Here is a 24,502-nt window from a genome sequence, read left to right as displayed (position 1 = left end):
TCAATACACATCTCCAAAATGGCGTCTCCAAACTATTCGGTGAAGTGTGTTCTTCAATTAAATTTGTCGCTGCAGTCCATTCCTGATCTCTAATTCAAGACGTTTATAATTAAAGCGGTTGTCCTCTTCCCATTAGTAGTGTAAACAACATTTTTTCTCTATACGATGTTTAAAATAAGCGATAATTCGTGTCGTCTTTTCGAACGCCGTTGCTAGCAATCTCCACGCCGAGTTGTTGTTCCTTGCTCTCACATAAACCTCTGCGAAAGGCTCAGCATGTCATATTGCCCAGAAACTGGGTAAAACCGAACAAACGCATTCAAAGTATCTTTGATTTGGATTTTTTAGGATCAGAGGCGTAAAAGAATGAAATAGGAATTATAAATTTACGATACATCGTGCAAAAACTTGCGAGTTTCAATGCAACTCTTTGGAACTATTTTATTGCCCATTTACGCAGATGGAATCATTCCACGCACTTTTCAAATATAAACAATTGAACATATTTTTTATTGAGTGACGTTAGGCATTGCTTCGACGTGTGTATGTATGTAGGTTTGTTAACATCAAGAAAACCATATCAATTTTGTAATAATGAATTAAGACAGATATGGTATGAGATGGTTTTCTTCAATGCAGTTAATGTAATGAAACCGTCGTGCAAGAGATTGTTTAGTATACTGTTACCTCCACGATGAAGGCTTGGAATGATGATGACATGAATGAGACGCTTCCATAAAAATAGCCCGTTTTGAGCCCATCACAGAGGTGAATGTAATGTTACCGTCGTGCAAGAGATTGCGTTGCTACATGGTATGTCAACGTGTAAAAGCCGGATCAGCAAAATCAGCGGGGATCCGTACATTTTTAGTATAAAAAATGGATTGTTTTGCAGATTTTTAGCAAAATGTTGTATGATAAACAGAAAAACAGGTTACTGTCCCATCGTTTTGTAATATATATGGCTCGGCACGAATTAAATAAGCAAGCCTCGCCGTTATATTACAAAACGACGGGACAGTTACCTGTTATTCTCTATATATCGCATTTTGGGCTACCTACACAAGGGCGATATATCGTGTTAAATAAATTGTGCTTCACCGCGACTGTCAAGAAAAATATCGTACTGTCAAGAACTGTCACATGTCGCCCTTGATGAAAGAAGTGCGAGATTATAGATGGCACTATCCAGATTCCGTAGTTTATTATACATTCAAAGGTTGGAAAAAGTAACATTAGAGTTATAACATAGCGTGTCCGCACAAACCGCAAATTCAAGTTTTAATTGTTAAAGTTTTGTAAAGTTTGAATTTTAACAACAGAACATTTCTTTAAATAATATGCTTATTTTTATTGAACGGCGTATACAACTTCAGTTTATTTTAATTTATATCCCCGAACCGTAAAACAATGCTTAAAATGTGTTGGCCTTAAAAAAGCGATATTTGCGTGCGTCGCTTTGTCATTGTGTTCATTCTCTTCTATTTTAATCAATATGTCGTATTTACATATCTAGTATTTATAACTGCAAATCGTTGTTGAAATGTTTGTAACGCATTACATGTATGTCAATTTTTACATTAAAAAGGCCCATTGCGTATACATGTATATAAAATTGATCTGTAAATGTTTATCGTTTATTTGCAATTGATATACCAATGCCCGTATTGCATGCGCGCCACCTCTTTTTTTAGATGCACTAATAATTGAGCCCATGCTTATTCCGAGGTGGCGCTCAGACCCCGATGTTTTGAAATTTAACGGATAATTTAACAGGGTGAATAGGATTTATATGTTTTTGTCAACATAGTTTTAAAAAAATCAGCGATTATAATTGACCTTTCGACAGCGAGAGTGAAGCCACGCCCACCGATTTCAAGGGGGGTCACTCCGCCGAAGTCCGTCATAAAAATGGCTACGCGAATCGGCCGCATAAGTGAACCAAAAAGGCCTCATGGTATACCAGAAAGGCCATACAATAGTTTTTATTATCATTGAATAGTGGTGCTGAATATAATTATCATATCTATTAAATAGTCAAAACTTTTTTATTAGTCTTCTTAAAAGCCGTTAAATTTATCATCAAAGTCGGCAAAATTATCGCCAATTATCGCATACAGTATGAATTGTTCGTTAGTCACAATATTTTTCCTTGAGTAATAGATGTTTCAGTTTTTTAATTAAAAGCCGTTAATTTTTGCAACCGATGGCAACATCGCAAATGTGGCACAGGTAAGTAAATTTATTATAATAGAAGACGAAGAACGTTTTTATTGAAATCCGATATAACACATATCTACAATGCGTTTGGTCAAAATGACCCATGCGCATTGTTATAATCATATAACAAAGTCAAAGTCGTCAAAAAAGTAACATATACAATATATTATTATATATTATTATTTCCTCGAAAACTATCTTCTGCAATGTTTAAAATATAAAAAGTTGAAAGAATTTTCATGTACAAAAAAACTCGCTAATCAGACCGGGTTTTCAAAGGGTCATTCACAGTTTGCGGCATCTGTTTTGATAACGGATTAGTAGAAAGCCCACATATGGTGTAAAATGACACTTATTGGCCCCTATTGATAATTACTTGCGCATTTGAAAATAGTTTCTTAACTTACATTAAATTTGGAAGACTTAAACCGAAAGAAATAGAAAATGTTTTATTCTATGTGATATTATTAAAAATAATAACTGATTGTCTTTATTATTACGATTTCATTAGCATTAAAAAAATCTAGCAAAGTTTATAATGTCTTATTTATTTGCCGACTGCATTAGAATGTCAAATTTATTTAACGTTGGCCACCTTTGAAAAATGGTTTTAAATGTTCCTTTCTAATTTGTCTATATAGAGGATAAACAAGTACAAAGTTATACTCTTTTTTATAACGTGTCCGTTGCAAAACTTACATTTTCTATTTTCGCGTAGTATCTTATTATAACGACTGTGTTTTGCTTTCGGGCGATCGCTTAATATGTTGAGATTAAGCTGTTCGTGTGGACGACCACAAAGACGAATCCAACGTTTGAATTTTTCAAGATTAGTACCCGGTTGAGGGAACGGAAAAACGTACTTCCATCTTTTAACCGTTCTGGATACCTTGTGTCTGAATAGCAAGTGCCATAACAGCACCTTTCAACCATTTTCTTTGTTTAAAACACAGAATTACGTATAAGCTTATGTGTCGGACAACGGCGAGTTTGACGGACAAAATGGCGGATAGTAACGGGCCTAATCTATGCTGTAATCTGATTGGTTAATAAGCCTGTCAATCAATCGGCTGTCGAAAGGTCAATTGCATCCAAAGATGTACAGAAACATACAATCACAAACCATTAATTGGAAGGTGAGGACCTTTATAAGTTGTGGCATGGTAGAATTCGTAAAAGCAAATCGATGTCTTTTGCCTGTGTGACAAGCAAATTCCCAGCAAATTTAATCGCTCATTATATAAAACAATTGCTTTGAACCTATACAAGTTAATGCGTGCACAAAAAAACTCGACTACTAGCCTATCTAATAGATAAATTTTCATTTTTCAAACAAAGATGGAGCTAATGCCAAGGAGGTTGCGCTCAGATAAGAAGGTGGCTCCAATGCACATTTATAGCTATTTAAAGTGAAGTACGTTAAGTAGTTTTCTATAAATGTCTTGATGGATTTAAATGTTCGTCTTTGAAAGATAAGAAAATTTAACATGTATTACATGTATACAAAAAAGTTAACGGAAAAAGACCGAGCTATCTTCATTTTTTGGAGTAAATAGTCGAAATAACTACAGATATGCGCCTAATTAAGATTCGTTGACCTTGGCCTTTTAGTAATTTAAGCATTTGGATTAAGGGACACAAATCATCGTTTCAAGAAGAAGTATTATCCTATATTAATTTCGTGAATTATCATACTGTATACAAATATTGCTGTCAATTAATCATCTTGATAATGTTTAACATTTACTTGTTGGTTTTATTGAGTATAACATTTTTAGGTATATATCGTACAATTTGTTTTATTCATGTTGGTGACTTCTTAATTGAGTTGATCACTTATATATTTTTAAAAAAAACTACATTTTATTAGTTGTTCGCGCTGGCGGACAACTAATGTTAAGAGCAAGTTTTGCAAGTCAGTCTTCTCTTAACTACGCTAAGAACGATAACCACCGCATCTGCCTGTTTATACTACACCACTGGTACACTGCAGACAGCGAGTGTGTGTATGTAATCAATAGTGTTCAACAGCTTGTGCGACGACATTGGTCACTTTGTCATTGAAATATTTACATATTGGCAGCGTTCAGGGATAACAGGGCTTAATGCATGTCATATAAGTGGTGTCCTGTGCACACTGATTAGCCTGTGCAGTGCGCACAAGCTAATCAAGGACGACACTTTCTGATTTTATGGGTTTTTTTGTTAAAAGAGAGTCTCTGGTACTGAGATGACAAGTAATGCATATGCCTTAAGCCCTGTTTTCCCAAAATGTAGCTTAAATTATCTTTTCTATTAATGATTTGAAGAAAAAAAGATAAAAGTGATAATGACTTCAAAGTAACCTCGCTGACAAGGCAAATTAACAAAATCACTTATAAATCAAATAAACAACAAATGAATTCTAAATTTTTACCTTGTGAAATTTTAAGTAAACACCTAAAATAGACCTTTTAACAGTATGTCATTAAATGCTTTATATTGATAAATGTAAACATAGGATCCTAAAAGCTCCATTAAAAAAAGGATAAAATTAAAGAAACAAAAAATGTTACCCTCAACTGGGCTCGAACCACTGACCCCTGGAATAAAAGTATATCGTTTAGACCACTCGGCCATCGGTGCTCATACAATGAGAGATGTATTTTATACTTTATATAAGCAATCCTCGTAGTATGAAAAAAATAACGACAACAACAGAACTCTCCAAAATTATTAAATCGTTTAATTTTGTAAATTTACAAAAACGTGAAAAGGTCCCTTTAATGTCTTCAGACTTGCAAATTATGCTTAAATTATCTTTGCTTAAATTATCTTTTCTATTTATGATTTGAAGAAAAAAAGATAAAAGTGATAATGACTTCAAAGTAACCTCGCTGACAAGGCAAATTAACAAAATCACTTATAAATCAAATAAACAACAAATGAATTCTAAATTTTTACCTTGTGAAATTTTAAGTAAACACCTAAAATAGACCTTTTAACAGTATGTCATTAAATGCTTTATATTGATAAATGTAAACATAGGATCCTAAAAGCTCCATTAAAATAAGGATAAAATTAAAGAAACAAAAAATGTTACCCTCAACTGGGCTCGAACCACTGACCCCTGGAATAAAAGTATATCGTTTAGACCACTCGGCCATCGGTGCTCATACAATGAGAGATGTATTTTATACTTTATATAAGCAATCCTCGTAGTATGAAAAAAATAACGACAACAACAGAACTCTCCAAAATTATTAAATCGTTTAATTTTGTAAATTTACAAAAACGTGAAAAGGTCCCTTTAATGTCTTCAGACTTGCAAATTGAATGAGTTCAATACACTGTCAGATCTCACATCATGAATAACTTACAGGTTACGTGGTTGCCTGTTAGCCTGGGATCAGTAGATTTAAGCCCAGTAAACTCAGTTTCAAAAGTTGGTTACAGTTGGGCTAAAAACCAGGGCAGCTAGCTTTTTCAAAGCTTGAAACAACTCAATCTTATAAAACATAGAATACAAATTGGCGACAGTGGATCAATTAGGCTCGACACAAGACACGATGCATTAAAAGCCTGTCATGTCGGCACAATTGTTGCTCAATAATTTTAAGAAAATAAATTAAGTATTAGTTACACATAACACAACATGCACATGAGTCTAGGCTTGTTATTCTTTAGCAAGGCAACCAAAATTCTAAAGATGGTTGCCAGTGCAACAACCAATTGCGAAAAAAAGAGACATATTGTTGTTATTTTGTCTAAGTTATCTCTATAACATAAATATGAGGATAAACAATGCATCCACGTCTCGACCTGTGCTTTAAGACACACTCTTTATAAATTTGAACCGGTTGTGTCAATTTCAAACTTGCGATACAAAAAGCTTTAACATAATTTTGAAAACTGAGTTGCGTCTAAGATTATGCAATTTAGCGAACAACTTTAGTGCCTTCAGTGCTTTGATTTATTTGTGTTTGTGTTGTGTAAAGATTGGGCCTTCGTATGTACGTTGAGAAATAAAATAAATATAACAGTAACATTATTTATCAAATGTACGTCATGCGATAATGTCATTGCAATACGACTGTTAATTGACACATCCTGCATTGGCGCCACCTCCTATCATTAGCGCCATCTCCTAAGCATTGGCTCCATCTCTTTTGGAAAAAATGCAAAATTATCTACTATGTCGGCAAGAAGCCAATATTTATGTTAATGCAGCATCTAATGTATGTTGTACGCAATCGTTTGATGCAGTTAGCGATTTAATAGGGTGGAAATGTTCTTGTCACACGGGAAAAACTCATCGAAATGATTTTTAAAACTCCACCATGTCACAACTTATAAAGGTTCTCACGTGTTTAAATGAGTTGAAAATATATGTTTCTGTACATTTTTGTGATGATTCGCTGAATTGCACTACATTTCCCTATTTTAAAACAAAAATTCGTAATTTGTGAAAAAAACAACATTTAAAACCTAATCTGCCTGTAAAATTATCCACGAAATTTCAAAAGATCTGGGCCTGAGCGCCACCTCGGATGTTACATTGGCTTATTTTTAATGCGTCTCAAAAAAGAGGTGGCGCGCGTGATTAACGGCCGTGAATGTGGCGCTCTATTTAGTATTTAGCAGTATGTGCAAATCGCAGGATTATCTTACAATCTTCACACTCTGGGTCAGCAGACGATTTATTGCTTAAATCTGCCTATCTTACGGATGAGTCCGGAGATAGCCGATGTAGCACGATTGAATATCTTCACTGTGTTTTTGAGTGAAGAGCTATCAATACGTGTTTCTACTTGTTAACAGGTAGCTAAATGTAAGAACGGTTAAAAATAGAAAGGCGGATTTAAATTAATTTTCTCATTTTGTGTTTTAAATAAAATAGCTTTAATGCATTCTTTTCCCCTCAAAATCTGTATAAATTAGTGTGTCTTTGCTTGGGTCGTATTTTTAAAAGTTTTTTTACGCACATGTTCAACTGAAAAAGACACCATATTTCTCTGTATTTTACCATCGGATTAAAATAAAATTCTTGTCATATTTTTGTTCCGTTTCTATATTATTTCTTATTATAGCAGTGAGTGTGTATTTCAAAGTTAATGAGGTTATACCGCAATTTAATTATGTGATCATGGAGTTTGTTCCACAACCCTTCCGAAAATACAATATACGGATTTTCTTTCCACCAAAAAATTAAGAATTTAGAAAGATTCGAATGAAACAAACAACCTAAACTAATGCAAATTAATATGAATATTATTTAAGTGAAACGCGTGATTTTGATCGATAATTGTAATCTTTTTAGGCAAAAGCCTTAAAAGTTATTTGTGAAAATCGAAAGTTTTGGGAGTTTTGTCTTTTGTCACCATAAATGATGTGTTATTATACCGGTAATCGTTTCAAGTTGTATTTAAATATCGGTCGTGCGAGTTTTGTAAATAAAACAGAAAGAATGAATCATTATCATAAAGTCGTCCTTATCTTTTAATCGTCTGCTCATCAATAGATTTTATTTCTGTTTCAAGATCTAGGTAATGTTTCAAATACTTAACACATCTTTTGTTAATGAATCCTTTGCTAATTTTAATATTTATTTTTCACACCACAAATAAGTCCCCTACAATCGAGGTTAAATCATACTCGTGCATTAAGCACATTATTATAATTATTCATCAAACCATTCAATCATTTTAATGGCCATGTTATATGTGAAATACTCAAAATCCCCAATTCTATATCCATAGCCTGTGTTGGTATTTTTTTCCGCACTTTCACACGAGATTGCGTAAACTAAACGGGTATTTATAACCAGCTGTTTAGCACATGTGGTTTAAAGATTCTATTTTTACTGTCAATGCAAACTTCTTTCCGCCTTTCTACTTAAACTCCTATCATACCATTATTTCACTGGCCATAAAACAAGGTTGCGCGTAATTTATCCAACCCCAAAACAGCTAACTTCATCCTGGTTTAGTTTTATAGCGAAACAACCAACCAAAACAAAGGTTTCCTCTCACTCTTAAAAAACACCCATTTCTTCCAAACTTTGTAAGCGAATTTTCATTAATCTAAATATAATTGTCCGAAAAGACGAGTATAAAAGTAACTGTAGTAAGCGAATTTTCATTAATCTAAATATAATTGTCCGAACAGACGAGTATAAAAGAAACTTTATAAAAGAACGTTTGTATTGCTAACCAACTGTAAATAACATAGATTTAAACCTGGGCATCTGTTGTTGGCCATCCTAGTTAGATAGGGTTTTTCCTCCTTCTGTATCCACGCATTTTCTAACAGACTTGTCTAAACGTTCTCTTCATTCCACATAAAACCACTATGGTTTGGATTTCACTTTTCGGTAAGTTCACATGTATGTTTACAATATTTATTATAAATACCTATAATTATACGTACGTCTTGCAATAACTATCTATTTATACAATTTTAATAATGTCCGCGTACAATCATAATTATGCCTTAATACAAGTATAATTATGAATTCGTATAATTATTATTATTATGGATTCATAACGTTATACAACACAAAATTTATACAGTAATACATATGTCTATACACAAGTGTTATAATATCTGTGTATAATTTTACTAATTATATTATATAATGATTATGTGTAACAACAAGTCTATTTAAGTACTGGTATACTTAAAATTATAATTATGTCTACGCATATTAACAAATATTTCAAACGTTGTTGTTAACAAGAATGAAGAATATATCACAGGCCATACTGCACAAGCAAATCGTCGGATGCAGTTTTGGTTAAGTTCAGTGATTGATTTGTTAAACTAGCCGCGCACTGGGAAAACGGGGCTTAATGCATGCGCGTTACGCCTCGACCAGATTTGCCGGTGCAGGCAGGAAAGCTAATCAGGGACGAAACTTTCCGCCTAAACAGTATTTTTACTATAAAAACACTTCATTTCAAAGAAAAATACCATAAAGCGGAAAGTTTCGTTCCTGATTGGCCTGTCTAATATGTCTTAAGGCTAATCTGGGACGACACTTTTATTTAATTCCCGTTTTCACATAGCGAGGGTTTAATGTTATGTATACCGATTGTCTTTCTCTTTATTGCGTAACATTTAATATTAAGTAAAATGGATAAAGATCATCAATCGAAATTGAAAAAAATAAATAATTACCGGTGAGCGCGTTCAGTTTATTTATATTTTTGAATACGTGCACTTCTAACGTCAATACTTCACTAACCTCTAAGGATATTTTCTCCCCAGCTGTAATGGCGTTCTTGTTGGTAAATGACTCGTCAGCTGTCGAGGTCACAATGTACGACTCTTGTATCGAAGTCAATACAACGTCGCCGGCGCTCTTTATGGACTGCGGTGACGGCGACGTGATCACCGACATTCAATATGAGGCTGGTTTCGGCACGTGTGATGCCAGAGGTAAGCATGAAATACCTTCATCGTATTTGAGTGAACGTGCTTCCTGGGAAACTTCGTACTATGAGACAAGTAAACCAGCAGGTTTTTTTATGAAATGCAGAACACAATGTCTTCGTATGAAATACCGTAATTTCATCGTATTTAGGCACGCATGCTACTTGGAACAACTTCTTTCTGTGCCCAGTGTTTTTTTTAACTAAATCTTAGCTTAAAGCCCGAATACTCCGAAAGTTATTCGATGTATTTTAAAAGGGCATCTTTCCGAAACATATCAGGGAACTTTTTACTTTGTAAGAAATGCATTTAAATATGTTTTTTGTCGAAAAAGATTGCTGCAAATGGAGTACAGTTGTGTACTCTAATGACTGCCTGGAACGAACGTTATGTATTTACTCGAAGCACTTAATCAGTACCTCTCTCTCGACGATACTTTGGAAAAAAAATGTATTTGAGCGCATTATTATTTTAACGATTTTCAATCGTACTTTATTTTTATTTTGGTCGGTAAAATGTCCAAAACGACCAAACGCGAATTATCTATTCATATTTCAATTATTTATACGTGCTTTCTTCAATAGACCTCTTTTCATGGTTTTCCGAAAAATCCTTTATTATTCGAGTCGCGTTCTGAGAACACTGGGCATAAAGCATGTGCGTAAAGTGTCGTCCCAGATTAGCCTGTGTAGTCCGCACAGGCTGATCAGGGACGACAATTTCCGGCTTAAATGGATTTTCGTGTAGAAGAGACTTCCTTTAAACGAAAAATACCTTAAAAGCGGAAAGGGTCGTCCCTGATTAGCCTGTGCGAACTTCACAGGCTAATCTGGGACGACACTTTACGCTTATGCATTAAGCCCAGTTTTCTCTGAACGCGACTCATTCGATCTTCAATAGCATCGGTAAGCATCCCGATCATTAAATATATTGTTCAAATCAGTGGTATAATTCTTAAAATATCGATAACAAATTTAATTCGAGTTCGCTTAAGTTAAGAGAAAAGCTTTTAAATAACTGCCCGTAATACTTTGGCGCATGGTATGTAATTCATGGAATGAGAGCCCAAGATCCCACTGCTGGAACTTCGGCTCATTTAAATCTTAACTCTTTATTGTAATTAAAAGATCAATTTTGAAAAACAAATTTTGGTAAAACAAATATCATGATTGGAAAACAACACTTATAATATGATATAAAATATACAAGTGCACAGAATGCAGTACGGCAGTACTTACTTAATATGAGAACATAACCTTTAAGTGTAAACGCCCCGGTGCTGACGATATGACAAATATTAATGAGTACACTCAAACTGTATTGATTTCGATAGTTGCCTGTAAAACTGTTGTATCCTGTTATTGGATTAATTAATTTCACGCTGAATCCGCAGTTTCCATCGTTGCAAAACGCAATCCTGCATTCCTTTAATTTCCATATACCGGTAAGCACATGCAGAATTGGGATTTTTTTCCGCTGTACTTCAAAAAAAAACTTTTATTGTAAATGGGATACAATTTTGTAGGTTTCACGTTTTCTATTTTCGCTCGGATTTTGTATTGTTCGGCGAAGCTGTCTAACACAGCTTTTCACCTTAATGGACACTATGGCCGCATGTGACATAAAACCTATTTTCGCATGACGCGGGTCTTTAAAAATCGTATTTCGCTTTGTAAATTGAACATCTAATAACTATACTTTTTGATAGAAAATTTAAGTCAGACGGTTAATTAATAACAAACTGACAGTGTTCCTGATTGATAACTATTTGTATATTTGAATAGTTATATTGTAGTTACTTTCCGTGTATTTTTTATTGATTGACGACATATTTTAATTGTTTTTAATGTAGTATGCAAGGGAGAGTCCGCGTCGCTGCTCATCGACGTCATGGATTGCCACTGGAACCGGACGTGCCTACTGTCGCCCGTTTACCCCGCAGAGCGAATTGTGCGCTCCGGCGACTCATGCTACAATCGGAACCTCGAGTTCCTGAATATCAAGAGCTACCGGTGCTTCCATAATGCAACAAGTGAGTATTGTAAACAACGCTAGTACGCAGCTGTTATCCTAAAAAGTGCATAATGATTAGACTTGCGATTCTTGCAAATGCACGTGTAAACACTAATTAACAGCGTAACAGTAGTGTGGAACTAGTAAAACATTTAAAAATTACAAACCTTTACAGAAATCCTCAACATCAGCGACGGTGGTATTTTGAGCAGGGATTCTGGTATAATTCGGAGCCATTCGGAATTCCCATGGAACTATGGTGACCGTGAAGGAGAACGAACGCACAACTTGACGCTTGTCGTACATGTTGGAAAGAGGCTTTACGTTTCCGCTCTTTATGACGTAGACCTTGGCGAGGACGACTTTTTTAACGTGACGTCAAAATCCACCAGGGATTTGTCGCATCTGAAAAGCGGAGTGGTGCAGGTGGTTTCGGACTTCAACGATACCAAAGTGACCTTCACCTTTCACGTCAGTAGTTTCACCCAAAGTGGAAAAGGCTTTGCCCTATGCTTCAAATGTAAGTATCATATATTCAAAATCAACGATATCAAATCGTGCACAAACGTACATGTTTTTCATGCAAATAATGACTATTACGTATATTCCAATGCGTTAACAAACAATACCGTGCATTATGTGGTGACTACGCATGTATAGTATTGTTACGATAAAGTTTGTCGGCCCGTTCCAGGATTAACCCATTTATGCCTAGCGTCTAGAAAAAATGCCTTGGCAAACAGCGTAGACCCAGATGAGATGCCGCGTCTCATCAGGGTCTGCGCTGTTTGCTTAAAGGAATTTCTGTAAGAAATATTCTAAATATAGAAATATATATATACTAGACATCCCTAATTTTGGGAAAAAAATGATCCAATTTAGAAGGATGGGAGAGTTCACTAGGCATAAATGGGTTAACGTTGAAATCATAGTACTTCGTACGCGTTGTATATGTAAAAGAAGAGAGCGGACAAATATCAAACGATATTTCAATTGCAGTCTCCGCCACGGAAATAACAGAAAACGTCTGCAATGAAATCACGATCAAGGGTAGCTTGAAACTCGACGTGAAGGCTTCGAATACGGCGCCGCAGGTCGTGGACCAAACTTCCGGTCCAGAGACGACGCCTAAAACACCAGGTAGAGCGAATAAAATTATTTAAGCATCGCTGTCGGAAAACGGGGTTCAGTGCATGTGCGAACAGTGTCACTTTCCGCGTGTATGGTATTTTTTTGTTTAAATGAATTCTTAGTGAATCCAGATAATCCAGATAATCCAGATTAAGCGAACAGTGTCTTCCCTGATTAGCCTGTACGGACTGCACAGGCTAATCGAGGACGAAACATTAGAGTAAGGACTATTGTGAAGTTGCGTGGCCGAGTGGTTAAGGCGATAGACTAGAAATCCTTTGGGATCTTCCCGCGCAGATTCGAATCCTGCCGACAACGCATACTTTTTGCGGCGCGTTTTATTTCTTTTCTAACGTTATTTGATTTTAAATATCATACCTGCCGACAACGCATACTTTTTGCGACGCGTTTTATTTCTTTTCTAACGTTATTTGATTTAATATAGCATATAAGCCATGTTTATTGTTAAATATGTTGCAATTTTTATACACATTTTTCAATTTTTTAAATTAAAAAAAAACGTTATGGCTAAATTGAAAGATTTACTGCTGAAAATACGAATCATGCATTTTTCATTTTTATTTTAATTTCAAAAAGTAAACGGTAAATCTGTCTATTTTTTGGTATTTTTGCTGTGTATAGTGTATCTATACAAACTAAGTTCTAAATATTACTTAAATGATACTATTTTGAATTTTATGACACGTTGTTTTTAACCAACCCAATTTCTACTTGGCTGAAACCATATACATTTCATGGCGCTCTTCCATAGATAACAAGTTATAAAAAATAAATGTCTGCAAAATAATACTTAGTTCATCTTGTTTAAACTTTAAACACCTTTACTGCATCTGTACACACCAACTGCATGCCAATATTTGGAAATCTGGATGAATTATGAAACTTTCATATACCCCAGGGGTGCAAATACACTGGACAAAAGCCGAGCGTGGGGTGGTTTTGAAAAAATATGTATATTTTTTTAAAAGCAATGCAAGCCTACCTAAAATGTGCATGAAGTTCAGTGAAATGATGCTCATTAAGATAATAATACATTAGATTATATTTGAAAAGGTGCCCATTACACGCTGCGCTACCTTAATTGTGAAAAAAAACACAGTATTATATCAATGTTATATTTATCACGAACTATTAAGCAAGTCAGTTGTTACAGCTAGTCCTGCGTCCTAAATATAATTGTAACGCGTCAAACAAAATCACCGCGTGTCATGCGAAAATGGGTTTTATACCATATTTGCAGTTTGGTAAGGTGCTACCCTGTCCACTATTAAGCCACCCAAATGGTTCGCGGTTTCTTTAGCGGAGAGGGTAGTTCAAGACCAGACTGTATGGATGCGCAGGCTGGTCTGGAGCTACGCATATGGTATAAGACCCATTTTTGCATGACGCGGATCCCGTATTGTAATGAACACACTAAGATGAGTTATATCTTAAGCAATTCAATTCTTTGGATTTCCATAACACAATCTTAAGGGCACTTCTTTAAAATGTTTAGTATTTTAGGGACAGGCGGCAACGTTGAAGAATGTGACAAAAAATGCCAAAGGCGACAGAAGAAAAGGCATCCTAAACCCCAGGGAGAGGGAAAGGGCGAGAAAAGAAAGAAGAAGAACGACAGAAAAAACAAAAAAGGACAAGCGACGACGACTTGATGATGTTGATACCAGTTAATCATGTCTGTACTTGGTGAACATATGTGTCTACATTTTTTTAAATCAGTATTATTTGAAGTCCTATGCAATGATGGCAATAATGAATTTATTGTAAGATTTGTTAATGCAATGTTGCTATGCACACAACTTCAAGAAAATGGCACGATAATCAATATTATGTGGAGGATCTTTGAAGAAAACTGTTTGCCTGGGACAAATATAAATGGTCCAATAACAATAAACGATTGTGCAAAAACAGTTTACCTCTAAAAATGCACGATCACAGGTGTTATGTGATCCGTCTTGGGGATGGAAGTGTGTTATTTCCAAATTGAGATTAGTGTGGGTGTCTAAATAGTAATCATTAAACCATTTATGCCTAGCGTCTAGAAAAAAAGGCCTTTGCAAACAGCGTAGACCCAGATGAGACGCCGCATAATGCGGCGTCTCATCTGGGTCTACGCTGTTTGCTTAAAGGAATTTCTGTAAGAAATATTCTAAATATAGAAATAAATATACTAGACATCCCTAATTTTGGAAATAAATTGATCCAGGGTTAGAAGGATGGGAGAGTCCACTAGGCATAAATGGGTTAAAGACTATGGTGATTAAATTATCGGCATTATGCTTTGGAAACTTTGTTCCTGGTCATTTGACAAGGTTTGCATGTTTTATTTCTAAGCATTCGTATATGATCTACGGTATGTATCTGTGTGTTGCGTGAGTATATATTACAAATAGTATTTAGCAAAATACTCAATTCACTGATGCAACGTAAGATTTCTTGATTACATTGCAAGAACACGATTCAGTTTATTGTTTATTAAGTTATAGATTATAATTTTAATGCCTTATTCAGTGACAGTGTTCTATCTCCATGAATACATTTTTTTCACATTTTTTTAACCGGTGTGTTTTGTGAACATGTATATGGGCCGTGCTCTGTGAAAAGGGGGTTTAATGCATGTGCGTCAAGTGTCGTCCCAGATTAGCCTGTACAGTACGCACAGGCTAAACAGGGACGATACTTTTCGCCTAAACTAGATTTTTGCTTATATTTTAACGAAAATACAATAAAAGCTGATAGTGTCGTCCCTGATTAGCCTGTGCGGACTGCAAAGAATTATCTGGGACGACACTTCACGCACATGCATTAAAACCCTCTTTCTACAGAGCACGGCTCAATATTATATGAACAGATTGTTCGTGGTAATTTAAGTTCACTCGAGTTTGTTTTTTTCGTAAGGTTTGCTTAAATTGCCTTATGCTTCTTCAACTTTTTTGTACATATAAATCGTCTATGAATTTGTATACATTTCGTTATACATGGCTGTCTTTCGTACATTATGTTGATATAAGTTATACAAACGGTACTAAACACGTATTTGCATTTGTTGTCATGTTGTTGTTTTTTCATGAAGACTGTATGTATGTCGCTGCTTGTTACCAACACGAATTCAGTTATTTTGCGACCATTATAACTGCCCGAAGAGGTTACTTTCCCAATGGTGACCACTGCAAATCTTACCGGATCTGTAAAAATTATCAATTTGCATTTTTGTTATTAATTTAATTTAAAAGTGTGCACTTATGTACATTTTATCTCATGTAAACAAGTGTATATCATTGAAATAGAAGAATAAAGCAACATCAAACTGAAATATCTAGTTTAAACCATACATTATACAAGTATTTGAATCGATCATCATTATGTCGTTTGTATTGGCATAAGGGATATGACAAGAGCTTAGCTGTAAACCAGTCAAATCTCTGCGCGGAGGTTGGTAGCTTGAAACCAGTCAAATCTCTCCGCGGACGTTGGTAGCTTGAAACCTGTCAAATCTCTGCGCGGACGTTGGTAGCTTGAAACCAGTCAAATCTCTGCGCGGTCGTTGGTAGCTTGAAACCAGTCAAATCTCTGCGCGGACGTTGGTAGCTTGAAACCAGTCAAATCTCTGCGCGGACGTTGGTAGCTTGAAACCAGTCAAATCTCTGCGCGGTCGTTGGTAGCTTGAAACCAGTCAAATCTCTGCGCGGATGTTGGTAGCTTGAAACCAGTCAAATCTCTGCGCGGGCGTTGGTGGCCATTCTCAAAGGCTATGCTTCACTATGTACACTGGAAAACAGCTTAGATTGATTTCGCTTTTGCTGCTAAGTACACTAAAAACCAGCTTAGATTGATTTCGCTTTCGCTGCTAAGCACACTAAAAACCAGCTTAGACTGATTTCGCTTTCGCTGCTAAGTACACGAAAAACCAGCTTAGATTGATTTCGCATACGCTACTAAGTACACGAAAAACCAGCTTAGATTGATTTCGCATACGCTACTATGTACACTAAAAACCAACTTAGATTGATTTCGCATATGCTGCAAGTGCGAATAGGTGCGAAACACGCAATGATATGACAAAAATACCAATAAACAAATATATAACAACACACGACCCAACAGACGCGCGAAGAATCGAGTAACTGTGTAAATAACGTGTTTTAACGATCTTATACATGCACTAACGTATCAAACATGAGTAAGTAAATGTATAAGCGTAAGAGTGTTGCGTTGGAATATAAATTGACTTATGCTTTAAATTATGTTACAGTAGTTTGATCGTGCAGAGTTCTTTTCAGTACAGAATTGTGTTAGGGCAACATGTGAAACGAAGATTACGTTTATAAACAGGTGTTAAACAGAAAATTAAAATGATTTTATGCAAGGTAAGACATATTTTAAAAATAACTGTACAGCTTTTTATATGACATAAGGATCTTAGAACAAACCAAACATGCACACTTCGGACCACAACTGTTATTGCCCTTGCTTTAAAAAGGATGAATCATCAACCGTGTTCACTGTTTAGAATAAAAAAAAAAAATCATTGTCCATGTGTAACGTAACAGCATATGCATATTGTTTATTCATATAACATAAATATTATGTTATACTATATAACAATATGATAGAAATTTAATTACAGATAATATTAATAATGTGATAGGAATTGATAAGTAAATTTAATTATCATAATTGTATTTCAGAAATTATCAAGAGATGTTTTAATAATATGACAAAATCATGCATGCATTTCAGAAATTAAATAGATGTTTTAATTATATAAGAGAATGTTAAAAATGTATTTACAAAATACCTTATTATCACCAGACATACAAAGTACTGCAGCGGGAATCAAAATGTTATTAAATTATCTCTCACATCCATTGAACTATACGATGAAGACGATTACAATAATAACTTATTATCACCACAAGTAGTCAAATCAGATGTCTGAAAGGATTATTCGATAAATGGGTAAACACATGAATAATTTGGTTACTACATTCCCGGGGAGTGTCATTTTGAAACAGTACTTTAGCGGTCAGCCAATCGGCAAGTAACAAGTAGAAAGGGAACTCTTTGACCAAAACAATTAGAAATCAACGAGTAGTCAGTAGAACGCTTTGACCAATCAACTATGTTATAAGGAATAGTGTTATTTTATTTTGATGTGTATTTCAGTATAAAACGAGATGTTTTATGTAGAAAGGACGTTCTGCGGTTAGATTTGAAAGAAACACTGAGACTTATGAATATAATTTTAGAATTGGTGTTAGAAAGTATTTTAATAGAAAAATAAAAGAAATAGTTATAAATCATTCAGAGACTTGTCTTGTTTATATAACTAAGATTAAATACGTTTGACATTCAATTACGCTACACATGAAATCTAGACCAAACTTCAATACGTTTCTATTATCCAAGAGTTTTAGACAAAGTTTATGGCCCATATTAGGCAGTTACACGAGGGTATGGCCGTTGCTCTAAAAAAAAAAACAATGTACAAATTAACTTGCTGTATATGTGATATCAATTAAAACTACGTCGACATGCAATTCAGCACACCATTATGGTATCATCATATTTTCCATGACACAGATCTGACCTGATGCTTTGAAAGTATTCCCAATTTACGAACAATGCATCTATTTAAACAAAAATAAATTGACTTGATACAATTCCGAACAAGGGCTGTTTGTAAAACATACATGCCCCCCATATGGGCTGTCAGTTGTAGTGGCAGCCATTGTGTGAATACGTTTTTTGTCACTGTGACATTGACCTTTGACCTAGTGACCTGAAAATCAATAGGGGTCATCTGCCAGTCATGATCAATGTACCTATGAAGTTTCATGATCCTAGGCCTAAAAGTTCTTGAGTTATCATCAGGAAACCATTTTACTGTTTCAATTCACTGTGACCTTGACCTTTGACCTAGTCACCTGAAAATTGATAGGGGTCATCTGCCAGTCATGATCAATGTACCTATGAAGTTTTATGATCCTAGGCGTAAGTATTCTTGAGTTATCATCTGGAAACCATTTTACTATTTCGAGTCACTGTGACCTTGACCTTTTTTCTAGTGACCTGAAAATCAATAGGGGTCATCTGCCAGTAATGATCAATGCTCCTATGAAGTTTCATGATCCAAGGCGTAAGCATTCCTGAGTTATCATCCGGAAACCATTTTACTGTTTCGAGTCACTGTGACCTTGACCTTTGACCTAGTGACCTGAAAGTCAATAGGGGTCATCTGCCAGCCATGATCAATGTACCTATGAAGTTTCATGATCCTAGGCGTAAGCAACCGTGAGTTATCATCCGGAAACCATTTTACTGTTTCGAGTCAATGTGACCTTAACCTTTGACCTAGTGACCTGAAAATCGATAGTGGTCATCTGCCAGTCATGATCAATGTACCTATGAAGTTTCATGATCCTAGGCCTAAGCATTCTTGAGTTATCATCCGGAAACCATTTTACTATTTTGAATCACTGTGACCTTGACCTTTGACCTAGTGGCCTGAAAATCAATAGGGGTCATCTGCCAGTCATGATCAATGTACCTATGAAGTTTCATGATCCTAGGCCTAAGCGTTCTTGAGTTATCATCCGGAAACCATCTGGTGGACGGACCGACCGACGGACGGACCGACGGACCGACCGACATGTGCAAAACAATATACCCCCTCTTCTTCGAAGGGGGGCATAAATATATAACGTCGGGCCATTCAATTTAAAAGTTTTCAGGCGTTATCTTTACATGCCTGGCCCAGTTTCGGCAGATCGTTTTCAAGGACGAGACTTGCTGGCCTTCTCTTGGGCTTAATTATCCAGCATGTGCGCGGATGATCAAGGATTCGTTTACATTTCGCGCATAATAACATACATACCGGCCTGTCTAGAGGTTTGTGTGCCAGACCAGATAAATAGACGGGTCATGAAGCGCAAAGGAAACTTACATTATTCCATGTTTGTTCTTTAATATAGGATGAGAAGACTCTTAAATGGCACGTGCATGATTTGGTACAAACGTTTTTTTATGTAAGACAATCTTTGTATGCATATCGACAAGGCCATATGTTAAACAGTAGAAGAAAAACAACGATATTTTGGGATAGGAAATAAGAAACTTGATTCGCGTCTCTAAATAGCGCAAGGTTTACATAAAACCGCATCGTATTTATTAGCACGTTATTAACACGTGGTCTTTTAATTTGCACTTCTAAAAGGCCGGAGTATATTTAATTAAAACGCGGTCTGCGTATGGAATGAGTGATGTATTGGACGTCATCATTGATGACGTTCATTCGAACGAATGATAAAGGGGGCTAAGTTTCGTTAAGCTGAGGCAAATCACTGCGATTTGGGAGTCTTGAAAACTGGCCGAACACGTTTGCTGAAATTTGACATGTATATGGACCAGAATGCGATCTACCTGTTGGCGTAGGCGTTATACCTGGGAAAAATCAAGTTTTCGAGTATTTTGCGTTTAAATATTTTTATGGGAAAGGGCACGCGCGCGTGACGTCATGAAAAGCGCTTAGGCTAGCTTCCATCTTGCTACGAAACAAAGAAACTGACGTTACGCGTTATTAGTTCAGTTAGGCGTTTAATCGATAAACAAAGGCGTAATAATTGTGTTTGAATATCAATCGGTAGTACACATGCATGTCTTTTGTGCACATTGTGGTTTTTTAATGAACATGACATAAATCTATGTGTTATTCAACGTATTGAGTGCGACGAGTTAAAGAAAGGTTTACACGGCTAGGCTTTCCGAGATAAATGTAAGTACACACTGGTATTAGAATGGTATTCTGTCTATCCGATAATATCTTGAATATAAATGATATTCAGACAATTACATTATTAGGGTTTAATAATTTATTATTTAATCAATAAAAAAACGCAAGCAGCAAATCAATTAATTTCGTTTGTAGTGGAAACCGAAAGTTAACAAACCAACCGTCAAAATGGCTGACGACATAGCAACGTAGGAATTAACGCTCAGAAATTATTTACAAAATAAGATCATCAGGAATGATGTAAAGTGAATGCTCATTCGCTGTTTTGAAGATAAGTATACGATCTATTGAAAAACCATAACATTTGACATAAAAACACCCGCGGATATGAAAATCTTCAGTGTAACGAAATAGCAGACATCACACGGCGTCTCTGATTCTACGCTGTTTGCCAAGGCCGATAATGAATGGATATGCACAAACTCAGTAACTGGCAAGCATATATGCATTAGTAGGTTGTTTCGTGATTATTTAGAAACGACTACATAATTCTTTTGGTTCAGCCAGTGCAACTAAACAGAAATAAGTATAAAAAGTTTCTACACCTGACAACAATGTGCCAACTTAATACAAGGTAAGTTGTTTACATTATTTAAAATATTGCAAGCTTACAGTATACAACAATAAACAGCCGGTACAATGTAATGTCATCATTTTAATTTTAATAAGCCCGTGGTTAATTACCCTTTTTAATCTTATGGATCAATGCATCTCTAACACCTTCAATTGACTTGTTCGTGAAAAATATACACCCTCAGTGCATGTTATCCCATACACCATCACTCACTTACTAAGGCTCGATTGATCATTCTCGGCTCGGGTACTACTTACCGGTACATGTACCCCGGGTACTCTTAATTTTACTTACATGTACCCTGGGTACGGTAAATAAACTTAAACATACCCGCAAATATTAGATTGTATCCGAGTTGTATATCCGCCAAAAATCCGATGTTGTTAAACATGCTACCGATTAACGTAAAACAATATTGTTTACCTTAAACAAACTTCTCTTTTAAAAAATCTGCATCAACATGCTTTTTAGTATGAGTGTTGAGAGGACGCCGTAGGAATAAGCAAGTAATCAAGAATACGTCTCTGTTTCTGCTTTTATTTCCTTCATGTACATGTATAATGACGATAAGGATTGACGACTAACATCGACGACAATGATCACAAGCATTTAAGACTAACACTGACAACAAGCATTGGCGACTAGATGTAACATTGACGATTCTCTACAATAAATGAAATTAACAGTAATAAATGAATAATAAGATTATAGTACAACCGATATGCTTTTCAAAGTATAATATAATAGCATACACTCATTAGAATAAGAGGTTTCATAAATAACATTTTGAAACATTTTCAATAAATATCGAAATATCTTAAACAATATTTATTACACAGCATTAATTAATTGTTAAAACATAATATAAATACCGAATATGGTGTTCCCCATTTAACGGACCTTGGTAACCAAATAATGTTTCTTTTAAAAAATCTATGACGGTTAAAAGTTAACGTGCGATGTCGCGGAAAATATTATACTTGACGACGTCATACAATGACGCGACTTTAAACAATTTAAGATTTAAAATTAAATCACATTATTGATTTTAACTATGAGTTTTGATAATATAAATGCCATTTAACAGAAAATTTACATAAATGTAAACATAATTAATTTTTACAAAATAGCCGACAACAACCGATTTAGTGTTAAAATTTCCGCGTACGTTTTAGTATATTTACCGTACCCAGGGTACGAGCCTTACTAACTGTATTATTATTATATCTGACCGACTACAAGGTACCTTTACCTTGTTGTGTTTATCAACCTGGAATTTATGTAAATCCGGCTAATTAGTAACAGATGTGATACACTGAGATAAAGATATTGCCTTAGTCCTTATGTATTTGAGGCTGTTTCCATAAATAATTAAGAAGTAACTTTTTACAGCTTTAAAGATTTTTAAAAAAATAAATAACTCAGAAAAAAGTTTATCAATTACAGAATAATTATTGATTTTATATAAAATGGCTCCTTTGTAATGTTTAAATGCTACAATTTTTAATCGACCAGTAATGACCAGTATTGACCGGTTTTAACCAGGTATTGACCGCCGGCCCGGTCAATAGTCAATTGACCGGTCAATATGCCAACCCTGCATTGAAGCCTAATATGCATTTATCTATTATTATTTGGGCACAAATAATTTTACTGTGTGAAGACCCTACATAAAAATGCTGATTTTTTTCTTACTTGGTACCTGGCGACACACATTTTCAAGTCTATTTCATTAAATTTGGCATAGATATTTATAAAATTGGCATCGTATGAACCAGAAGTCATAGTATAAGCAACATTGAAGCCTAATATGCATTCATCTATTATTAATTGGGCACAAATAATTTTACTGTGTGAAGACCCTACATAAAAATGCTGATTTTTTTCTTACTTGGTACCTGGCGACACACATTTTCAAGTCTTTTTCATTAAATTTGGCATAGATATTTTAAAAAATGGCATCGTATGAACCAGTAGTCATAGTATAAGCAACATTGAAGCCTACTATGCATTCATCTACATGTATTATTATTTGGGCACAAACAATTTTACCGTGTGAAGATCCTACATAAAAATGCTGATTTTTTTCTTATTTGGTACCTGGCGACACACATTTTCAAGTCTATTTCATTACATTTGGCATAGATATTTATAAAACTGGCATCGTATGAACCAGTAGTCATAGTATAAGCAACATTGAAGCCTAATATGCATTCATCTATTATTATTTGGGCACAAATAATTTTACCGTGTGAAGACCCTACATAAAAATGCTGATTTTTTCTTACTTGGTACCTGGCGACACACATTTTCAAGTCTATTTCATTAAATTTGGCATAGATATTTGTAAAAATGGCATTGTATGAACCAGTAGTCATAGTATAAGCAACATTGAAGCCTAATATGCATTCATCTGTTATTATTTTTGGCACAAATAATTTTACCATGTGAAGACCCTACATAAAAATGCTGATTTTTTTCTTACTTGGTACCTGGCGACACACATTTTTAATTCTATTTCATTAAATTTGGCATCGATAATTTTTAAAATGGCATTGTATGAACATATCGTCATAGTATAAGCAACATTGAAGCCTAATATGCATTCATCTATTATTATTTAGGAACAAATAATTTTACCGTGTGAAGACCCTACATAAAAATGCGGATTTTTTTCTTACTTGGTACCTGGCGACACACATTTTCAAGTCTTTTTCATTAAATTTGGCATAGATATTTATAAAATTGGCATCGTATGAACCAGTAGTCATAGTATAAGCAACATTGAAGCCTAATATGCATTCATCTATTATTATTTGGGCACAAATAATTTAACTGTGTGAAGACCCTACATAAAAATGCTGATTTTTTTCTTACTTGGTACCTGGCGACACACATTTTCAAGTCTATTTCATTAAATTTGGCATAGATATTTATAAAATTGGCATCGTATGAACCAGTAGTCATAGTTTAAGCAACATTGAAGCCTAATATGCATTCATCTATTATTACTTGGGCACAAATAATTTTACTGTGTGAAGACCCTACATAAAAATGCTGATTCTTTTCTTATTTGGTACCTGGCGACACATATTTTCAATTCTATTTCATTAAATTTGGCATATATATTAATAAAAATGGCATTGTATGAACATGTCGTCATAGTATAAGCAACATTGAAGCCTAATATGCATTCATCTATTATTATTTGTGCACAAATAATTTAACCGTGTGAAGACCCTAGATAAAAATGCTGATTTTTTTCTTACTTGGTACCTGGCGACACACATTTTCAAGTCTATTTCATTAAATTCGGCATAGATATTTATAAAAATGGC

General features: G+C 34.9%; 1 protein-coding gene across 1 annotated transcript; it reads left to right on the top strand.

The window, feature by feature from the left end:
- The first annotated feature begins 8,378 nt into the window (after positions 1-8,378).
- On the top strand, positions 8,379-14,842 carry LOC127876290 (uncharacterized). The gene is made up of 6 exons (XM_052421417.1): positions 8,379-8,572; positions 9,469-9,639; positions 11,486-11,665; positions 11,822-12,166; positions 12,646-12,786; positions 14,302-14,842. The coding sequence occupies exons 1-6, from the start codon at positions 8,551-8,553 to the stop codon at positions 14,448-14,450; spliced, it is 1,008 nt and encodes a 335-aa protein (XP_052277377.1). The 5' UTR covers positions 8,379-8,550; the 3' UTR covers positions 14,451-14,842.
- The last annotated feature ends 9,660 nt before the right edge of the window (positions 14,843-24,502 follow it).

This window comes from Dreissena polymorpha, chromosome 4, assembly GCF_020536995.1.
Source record: "Dreissena polymorpha isolate Duluth1 chromosome 4, UMN_Dpol_1.0, whole genome shotgun sequence".
NCBI lineage: Eukaryota > Metazoa > Mollusca > Bivalvia > Myida > Dreissenidae > Dreissena > Dreissena polymorpha.
Note: the sequence above shows the minus strand (reverse complement) of the source record. Positions and strands in the feature narration are given on the sequence as shown.

Bases quoted from the DNA above. Each gene is read 5' to 3' on its own strand.
- LOC127876290 (XM_052421417.1), top strand. From the start codon at position 8,551: ATGGTTTGGATTTCACTTTTCG. The intron at 8,573-9,468 runs GTAAGTTCACAT...TTTTCTCCCCAG, and splicing joins GGTTTGGATTTCACTTTTCG to CTGTAATGGCGTTCTTGTTG. The intron at 9,640-11,485 runs GTAAGCATGAAA...TTTTTAATGTAG, and splicing joins CGGCACGTGTGATGCCAGAG to TATGCAAGGGAGAGTCCGCG.